The following is a 9,625-nucleotide window of genomic DNA, read 5'->3' as shown; positions in this document are numbered from 1 at the left end:
AGTGTACACATCATACTACAGGGAGGAATGGGGCCTTTTTACAGAAAAAGACACAACAATGTACTTTTAGCATTAAATAATGATTTAAATCTATTTGTGGTTTGACCTTGGGGTGATAGTGTCTTTGTAAAACCAGAGCAGACATAAATGGTTGGACATAACTGGATCCAGTTTATCTTTAAGTGAAGTAGACTCTGGTGTGAAGCCAAGCTCCACACATTGCCAGTAGTCTGGACATCCCACTCCCGTCAGGAGCTGCTCTCATGAACGCTGGCCTCTTTCTTTTATTACTGGATGTCTACGAGGGTAATTTATCTGTCGGTACAGTTTGATTTAGACTCGTTCTGATCGCATTGGAACCCCTGTTCCTGTACATACAAACGCTTCCATCGGATTTTCCGCATACCTCGGTGGAGAAAAGCACCAGGAAAACAGTCTTGGTGGCATTTTTATCTTCTTAAACAGAAAGCAGCAGGTGTGAAACCTCCAACTCGGTCATTATTTCTAATTCTGAGGCAATTATTACTCTTGACGACACTGTGGACGTGGTGTACCAGACATGTTTTCGCAGTTTCCCTGGCAGCGCGCCTGTTCCTCGGTTTCCAAGCCTCGACTGTGGGCTGTTTGCCTGCTGCTGACTCCCCAACGCTTCCAACATTTCATTGGATTATAACCAATGAAAGTAATCTGTTTACGGTAAACGCTGTCATTAACGGAGGCCATTGGGTTCTCTTATTCTACTTGTCGCATTTGAAGAAAGGCGAAGGCGTTAAGAGCGCGCTGAGAAACCCTTTTTCAGTGGATATACGCATTTTGGCACAGCACTGTACCGAGAAGCGCACAGTGATGCCGCATCGGATCCGCGTCCTGCTGCTGCTGCACCTGGCTGTGCTGCTGCTGGGCTGGCCGACCGGAGCGGGACGGGTACGAAAAAAGGCCACCAGGGTCCGGTCTTGCCTGGACCTACCGGAGGAGATCCTGGAGCAGATGTTCGGTCGGCTCTCGGTAGGAGTGATGAGTGCTTTCCACCACGCACTGGAGCTGGAGCCGCAGGATAAACTCAACCTGACGTGCCCGACCACCGCACGGTCCCCGACCGACAGCAAGACCCGCCTCCCGGTCAACCTGCTCAGCATCTCCCCCTGGGCCTACAGGTGAGAGCAGGTGCAACTTAAAATGTTAAATTGCAATTTGCGCTGTGATCTATTCTATAAATTACGTTGCATTAATGTGTATTTGCAAAAAAATACTTTGAACTGGAAACACCAACATGTGTTTTTATTATTGGAAAGTAAAACAGTTAAATATTGCAATGTATAATGTCCAAACTTTCAACAAAACTTTAATATTTTGTCACAACTCGTTCAGCTTTGGATACACAAGTATCTATTGTAGCGTTTAGTGTGTATTTAAACTTTCACGGGCAGAATTACTGTAACACCAAATGTATAATATAACCATAACTACAAACAACTGTGCCTGGAAAAACTAACATCAGAAATGTTGCATTGCAAATTAAGTGCGGTAAGTTTTGCTGAATGTTTTAATGGGTTGCTTTTTCAAAACAAGTATAGCCACTGGGAATATTTTAGATTTCCTTGTAAATACATTATTTAACAAACAGCAAAAACAAATCTCAATTTAGGCCATTAAAGAATTATGTTAATTTACAGAACATTAAAAGAAACCTCATGGTCTACAAAAGGTTTACACCACAGCCAGTACAAAACTTTAACAATAATGTTAAACTCACTTCTTATGTGATGTGACAGAAAGTGCATTTTTGGCCAGACACTAACTCATTTTGGCATACAGCACTCCTTTGATTTAAAAAAAACAAAACACGTTAAATTAAACATTTAAAAGTGTTGTGGAAAATCAGGAATGTAATCACTGTACATTCTAAATTCAGAGCAAACCGTATTTAGTTTTTACCTTTTTTGTGTTGCATTAGTTTCATTCTACTGTATGACCTTCAGTATATCTCTTCTGGCTTCAAGTGCTTGCCATTAAACATGCTTCAGATTTGAAAAAAAGATTGACTTTGGGCTGTAGCAGCAAAAACTGACAATTGATGTCAGTCACCTAATTGTCTTAATTTCTGAAAAGAATAGTGGAGGGTGTGGCCTTGACCAACTGCCACTTTGCTCGTTTGAAAGCCATGATGTCTCTCTCTCTCTCTCATGGGTGGGCCAAATTCTCTGGGCGGGCAAAGCAGAGAAAGGGGAGGTAACCTTGCTCCTTAGGACCTCAAAGGCAGAGCAGGATACCCAGGGTTCGGTTTACACCTATCACCATTTCTAGCCACTGGGGGACCATAGACAGGCTGGGGGAACTCATATTAATGTTAAAAAAACCTAATTAAGTGAAATTTTCATGCTATGGGACCTTTAACAGTGTTGAAGGCAGCAATCCGCTTAAAGAATATAAACTCTGATTTTGCAAAGGAAAACTCATGTTTAATTAATTTTTTCAGAATTTCGTACGACCCGGCAAGGTACCCCCGCTACCTCCCTGAGGCTTACTGCCTGTGTAAGGGCTGCCTGATCGGACCGTACGGTGGGGAGAGTGACCAGTACCGCAGCACTCCGGTCTACGCTCCCTCGGTCATCCTGAAAAGAGCGGGCTCCTGTCTCGGCGGCCGCCACTCGTACGCCGAGGTCTACGTCTCCATCGCTGTGGGATGCACCTGTGTGCCGCTGCTGGAGAAGAAGAGGGACGGCCAGAACAGCAACCAGAGCCTGGAGAGATCAGAGGTCAAAACCAAAGCCAAGGCCAAAGCCAAACAGCTCGTCTCTGCGGCAAAGAAAGTATGAAGGAAGCTGGACTGTTTTTTTTTTTTTTTTTACACCTGACACACATTTTTTGGTCTTCGTCTTTCCCCACTGACACTTATCAATTGAGGGGAATATACCTGTAAAGTAGAAGGCCCCGTTACTGTCCCTAATCAAGCACACATTATAGATTTGCATGATGAAGGGTTCAGTACAGAGGTACTGATTGACATCTCTGTTCATCTTTGGGAAAGGTTTTTCATCTGGAAGCAAAGAAGGACGTAGTTTGTTGTCTAGTTTGCTCTCAAATAATACTTATTTGGCCTGCTTACATTCTTGGCTTGGTTAGGACACCCTTTGGACCCAAACTTACTGATGTCTTGACTACGGTTGTTTAAGAATACAAAATTCAAAGTTATTGTATTGTATTGGCAGGACTCAAGAGAATACGCCTAAAAATCCAGAGAAGACTAGATGAAAACTCTGAAGTTCACTATGACATTACATGACAGTACGGAAAAATATATTTCACTTACTTCTTGTATCTAGTAATGCAGATAGTTTGAGTTTTTTATGCTCAGGTTTTGAGAAATGTATCTGAGATTTCTGCCCCACAAAAACTTTCCTTCATCGTATTGGGGTGGATGCAGAAATCTCAGACGGATATCTCCAAACCTGGACAAATAAAACCACAAATATCAAAATGGATAGAGAAATAAATGAGAATGTGTTTATTTGTAATTTGGGTGGACCAACAAAGTTAACACAAACAAATATTGACCAATGGAATAAAATGCCTCATTATTAATCAATGCTGCCACCTACTGATGTTGAAATACAACTGCAAGTTCATTCATTCTGACCCACTTTAATAATAACTCGTCATCAAAACAACAAATATTCCAGATGATTTGCATAAATTTTTTTTTTTTTTTTTATCGATTACCAACAAACTATTAACCAAAATTAATGTCAATCAATTTAACATGGGTTACCAAGCCTATGCGTATGGGGAGTGGTGGCCTAAGGGTTAGAAAAGCGAGCTTGTGAACGGAAAGTTGTTGCCAGGATAGATCTAGGTGGGGAAAGTAAAACAACAGTGCGTGCCCCTCTCTCATTACCACCACTGAGGTGCCGTTGAGCACCTGAAAATGTCCACCTTCACTGCATTGTTAACGCATCCCTTCATTCTTCACCAGTAGAGGACCACAGAACTAACAGCACTGTGCTGGAGAATGTCCTCCCTCCATCAGGCTCTTTCTGCTCTCAACAGTCAAAGTGTTCATCAGACCTCCGCAGGTTCAGGACAGCAGGCCAGACGGATAGCTGACAAAACAGCGGAACTCATTGTTCAAGCTTCGGTTGTGTTTTGGCAGGAAGCTGCACATTTTTACATCCAGAAGGTCTTTGGCGAATTTCTCCATGATGGCTCCTGTAGAACAAAATGGGACACAAACATGTGATGCAAAAAAGCTGCTGAAAACACAGCAAAGTACGATGTTGTTGCTCACTTTTTTTTTTTTTCACTAAAATGTAGGTGTAAAGAGTAGTGGTGGAATGTTACTAAGTAGATTTACTTAAGTACAATTTCAAGGTACTTATTTCTAGAGATGGTCCGATACCGATACCAGTATCGTCTCCGATACCGCCTAAAACGCTGGTATCGGTATCGGGAAGTACTGGAGTTAATGCACCGATCCAATACCACGTAATAAAAAATAAATAAAATCTACGTTAAAGTAGTTTATTTATGTTCTTTTTCCGTTAGACTGTCAAACTGGATAATAAAAGAAAGTTCTGTGGTGTTCATTGTTTGCGTTTGTTCATGTTTCACAAAGAGTTTAACCTGAGCCAGACCGACAACAAAGATAGAAATAATATCACATCCATACAGGGATAGTAGTATACAGCTGTTAAAACATAATAAAATATATGACACACTGGTATCGGATCGGTACTCGGTATCGGCCGATACGCAAGTTCAGGTATCGGAATCGTTATCGGGAAGCAAAAAATAGTATCGGACCATCTCTAGTTATTTCCATGTTATGCTACTTTTTACTTCCACTACATTCTCAAATGTTGTACTTTATTATTTGGCAGCTTTAGTTAATTTACAGATTTTGATTACCGGTAATACAAAATATAAATCAACTAACACATTGATATATTACAAGATAAGCTATTTAGCAGTAAATAAAGTAATTAAAACTCTCGGTGACTTTATAACGTAACAATAATAATACATGAGAGATACAAACTGGCCAACATTAGAGCTCCTCCTCTCACCTGTACACAGCAGCACTTTGCCTTTGCTCAGGTACTTGATGGTTTCGGCCACTTTGCTCAGACACTCCTCGGACAGGTATGGCGGGTCGGCCAAGACCACGTCGAAGCTCTGAGGAGCCACGTTGGCCACAAGAGCCAGCGGCTCTTTGTAGTCGTAGAAGATGAAGTCCTCGCCGTAGATGGCGAAGCGGCGGTCGTACTCCAACACGACGGCAGACACCCGGTCCGAGCCTTCAACCACACCCTGCTTCAACTTCTGGTACACGCTGGGCGCGCTCACACACGCTATGCTGCCGGTAGAAAGAGACATGTAAACTCAGTCAGAAACAGGTCGAAAGACGAAGCTTAAATTTCTGGTTGTGCTTTGCTGCGATTTGGTTGAATTCTCAGAATCCATTCGTCACAGAACAGAGATAAACCAGTTTCTACACCCACAATATCAGAAGGTAGATCAGGATGCAATGCAGCTACAAGACAGGCTGGGGGTTAAATAAGAAATGTAAACACAACACACATTATTCTGAATCTCTCATTCATATTATTCTCGAAAACAAGTGGCGCCCGAGGTGTGGCTACATATCTGGGAAACTGCTAAATAAAGTCTTTAAAAAGCCTCTTGGGTCAGCTACATTTTGCTGATTACGGTTTAATCACGGTTAAGGTTTTGAATGCAGGACTTTTACTTGTCGTGGGGTATTTTCAGTGTGGTATTAGTACTTTTACTGCAGTAAAGGATCCAAGTACTTTCCACCACTGCTTACACTCTATGTTCGTTTCTGATTTTGAAACTTGTTATTGTCTCCTGACCTTACTTTTTGATTTTGTGAATACTGGGCTGAGAACCACAGCTCTAAAAATGTGTGCGTTTGTTTGTGTGTGTGTGTGTGTGTGTGTGTGTGTGTGTGTGTGTGCTCTTGTTTAACTAGATTTGTGGTTCCAAAAAAACGGGACTCCAGTATACTTGTGGGGTCCGAACAGCTTTGCGGGGCCAAAATGCTGGACCCCACAAGTTTAAAGGGCTGTTTGAGGGTTAAGACTTGGTTGTAGGATTAGGGTTAGAATTAGGTTATGGTTAAGGTTAGGGTAAGGGTTAAGGTTAGGCATTTAGTTGTGATGGTTAAGGTTAGGGTAAGGGACTAGGGATGCATTATGTCAATGACGGCTCCCCACAAAGATAATGAAACGCACTATAAGTGTGTGTGTGTGTGTGTGTGTGTACTTTTACCTGCCTCCCTCTCCAGCTTCACGTACGACCTCCTCAGCTAACTGAGCTGCTGTCTCGTCACTGTACCAGAACTGACTCATCCGCTGGTGGAAACAGAAATATCACTCGGACTCTGACCATGTGTGACCGAATCAACATTCAATCTTTTAATCCGACTGCAGTGCTGCATGCTTCTACACACACCCCACTCGTCTAGTTTACCAACGTTAAGCTGAAATAAAAGTGAGAACGTAAAAAAAAGTAACATTAATATTTGAACCGGAAATAAGAGCATTATTGATCTGATGCCAATACTGACATTTTAAAGTTTACAAAATGATTTAACGGATTTATAAAAACAACATTTTCTTTAGGGCTGCATTGTACAGTATGATTGACATTCATTACCTGTTAATCTGTTCATTCATTTTTCTATTAAACCCATTAATTAGTCTATAAAATGTTTTTTTACTTATTCCCATCAAAAGTTGTCAGTTGCCAGAAGACAAAAAAAAAAAAAATTCTCAAGAAGGAGGTAAGGAAAGGATTTCAGATGTGCAGTTGGGGTGGAGGAAGAGGAGCTGTTACTGAGACAGCCAAAATACACAGAGCAGTAGCCCCACCTAGTGGAAAGGGCACGCCCCGCCACTGGTTACTAATGCCCATGAAAAATAATTTGTGGATCCGCTATGTGATTCGGATCTGCTCCAAATTGTAATGGGTTCGTCCTGGGCCCTTGCTACACCCTTCCACAGAGTTTCATGAAAATCAGGCAAGTCGTTTTCCCGAAATCCTGCTGACAAACAGACAGACTGAGCCCAAAACGCAACCTCCTTGGCGTTGGTAATAAACAGAACCGATGCAGAGTTCGGTCTCCTGTCACTAAAACCAATCAACTCACCCAGTCCTCGTCCACTGCTCCCACAGCAAACTGGTCTGATGGCGGAGCGCTGGCTTCGCTGGTCTCGTTGTAAAACTCCTGCAGGGCGGCCAGAGTGTGAGCCGACAGCGTCGGGACGTCATCGTCGCTGCTGTCACTCATGTCTGACTGGAGGAAGATGAGGAGAGGAACAGCTGTTCTTTAAGAATGAAGGACCAGAAAACCTGGAACCAAAATAACTTTTTTTAAAATTATTGATTACATTGTAACTGGTTAATTTAAGCCGGTGGATGACTCGATACATTACAAATAGGTACACTATATATGTAGGATTGGGCATCGAGAACCGATTCCTGCTTGGAATCGGTTTAAAAATTACGATTCCAGGAGAATCGTTTCTTTATTGGAACCGTTTGGAATCGTTTAGAGGATCTGGTTTCAAATCTGATCGTCGCTTCCTGATTGAAGATGCGCAACTTTTGGTTTCAGAAGCAGCCAGGAGCTTGTTGTGTTGCAGCGCTATGCAGTGTGGCTTTATTTTACATTGAAAAAGCCCGGTAAAACTGCAAACCACCACTGAATGAAAATAAAACCTTCCTCTTATTTGGGAAAATAGGCATGTGACCCGTTTCAACTCCACCCCTCAAAGAATCGAACCGGAATCAAAAGGAAGAATTGGAATCAGAATTGTTAAAATCCAAACGATGCCCAACCCTATATGAACTCAGTTATTATTTATTTACTTGCAGTAGACTGGACATGATCAAACCCATCACAGCTTTACAAAAACCTGTTAGCAAACCACTGACTAAATAAGGTATTTAAGATTTACTTTGACATATTTGAAGATGTCTTTCTTATTCAAAGCAAACCATTGGATCACTGTTGACTGCATCAAACTTGCGATTTTGCAAACATTTACAAGATGAAAATATTATCGATAAGTATTTTAATATTGTGATATTGGTTTCAACTACTTATATTATTTGTTCAAAACAATTCCGAGTTGAACATTTCATAATTCGCACTGGCTAAATAAAGTATGAATATCCATACAAACACAAAACGTTTCCTGGTCTATTATTTCTTGCTTTCTCCATCTCATGTTTGCATCAAGTTACAACAACCATTATATTAAGATATTTTCAGAATTTCATTTTTTAATTTCATATTTACACCACATACTCCCTCTGCTTCTGCTTAGATGTCACGTCATCGCGTTGTCTCTCACATTTTAAGGCAGGACTACTACACTAGTATTGCTACTTTTACTAAAAGATCTGAGTTCTTCTTCCATCACTGCTGACAGATGAATGAGTGACAGACAGCGGCGATAGTGCCCTATTCTGTAAATAAACTGCCGATTTAATACAATTAACTCCACTGATAAAGTAGCCGATTGTTACCACACTCAAAAAGGTCACGCGTTTTTAAAATAAAGTACTAAACTGAACATACCACTTATTACTTATCAGAAACTGGTCCCGTTGTGCACTTCACCAAAGATCCTCCATAAACCGTCTCCGACTATACTGTAGGCTACGGTGTTGAGAACGTGAACCACGGATGTATTGACGTGAACATGTGAGGAGCATTGGTGAGGAGTCGCAGATTGATGACATATACCAGATAGTACGGTTCTTGAAAAGGGACAAAAAAGTCGACCGCGCTAATTTAGGTACAGTATACTGATCTTCAGGAAATCAAATATTTGGAAGAATCGAGTGAAAGCTGCTCCCCCCGCGACCCGACACCGGATAAGCGGACGAAGATGGATGGATGGATGGAGTGAAAGTCGTTTTGGAATATGTGGCGTTGGATGCAGTGGTGGAATACACCACATATTTACTATACTAGGATTTTTTTTTTCTGATGTATACTAGGACTTTTGAATTTTTTCGATATACTATATTATGACTTTGATCTATACTAGGATTTTTTTATGACTTTTTTCGACAAACTATATGTAGATTTTTTTATGACTTTTTAAATATGACTTTTTATGACATATTATACATTGACTTTAAAAAAAGAAATTCCCGACATAACATGACTTTAATTATGACTTTTTATGACATACTATATGACTTTTTTTACAAAGACTTTTTATGACATATTATGCATTGACTTTTTAAAAACTTTTTTCAACATACTATACTATGACTTTTTAATGGCTTTTTCGACAAGCTATACTATAACTTTTTTTTCACATACTATACATTTTTTTTTACATACTATGACTTTTTTCGACATACTTTACTATGACCTTTTATAACTTTTTATGACATACTATACTATGACTTTTGTATGCCTTTTTTCGATATATGATGACTTTTTTCGAAATACTATACCATCACATACTATACCATGACTTTTTTATCACTTTTTTTCAAACATACTATACATTGACTTTTTTTACATACTATACTATGACTTTTTCATGACTTCCTACATTTACTTTTTTTAATCACTTTTTTC

At 40.4% G+C, this 9,625-nt stretch overlaps 2 protein-coding genes across 4 annotated transcripts; one reads left to right on the top strand and one right to left on the bottom strand.

The window, feature by feature from the left end:
- The first annotated feature begins 246 nt into the window (after positions 1-246).
- Positions 247-4,418, top strand: il17d (interleukin 17d). Its single transcript, XM_028591737.1, has 2 exons — positions 247-1,154; positions 2,477-4,418. Exons 1-2 carry the CDS (start codon positions 847-849, stop codon positions 2,814-2,816), a joined length of 648 nt encoding a protein of 215 aa, XP_028447538.1. The 5' UTR covers positions 247-846; the 3' UTR covers positions 2,817-4,418.
- Positions 3,483-8,770, bottom strand: eef1akmt1 (EEF1A lysine methyltransferase 1). 3 transcript variants are annotated; one of them, XM_028591739.1, is made up of 5 exons: positions 8,606-8,770; positions 7,169-7,371; positions 6,289-6,371; positions 5,064-5,353; positions 3,483-4,206 (listed from the first exon to the last, which is right to left on the bottom strand). In XM_028591739.1, the coding sequence occupies exons 2-5, from the start codon at positions 7,307-7,309 to the stop codon at positions 4,076-4,078; spliced, it is 645 nt and encodes a 214-aa protein (XP_028447540.1). In that variant the 5' UTR covers positions 7,310-7,371; positions 8,606-8,770; the 3' UTR covers positions 3,483-4,075. The 3 variants fall into 3 exon arrangements, with proteins under 3 accessions (XP_028447540.1, XP_028447539.1, XP_028447541.1); XM_028591738.1 differs by having other exon boundaries at positions 7,169-7,315; XM_028591740.1 differs by having other exon boundaries at positions 7,169-7,311.
- Positions 8,771-9,625: the final 855 nt, after the last annotated feature.

The sequence above is a fragment of the Perca flavescens genome, chromosome 11 (genome assembly GCF_004354835.1).
Source record: "Perca flavescens isolate YP-PL-M2 chromosome 11, PFLA_1.0, whole genome shotgun sequence".
Lineage (NCBI taxonomy): Eukaryota > Metazoa > Chordata > Actinopteri > Perciformes > Percidae > Perca > Perca flavescens.
The sequence above is the reverse complement of the archived record's forward strand: the minus strand, read 5'-3'. Positions and strand labels throughout refer to the sequence as shown.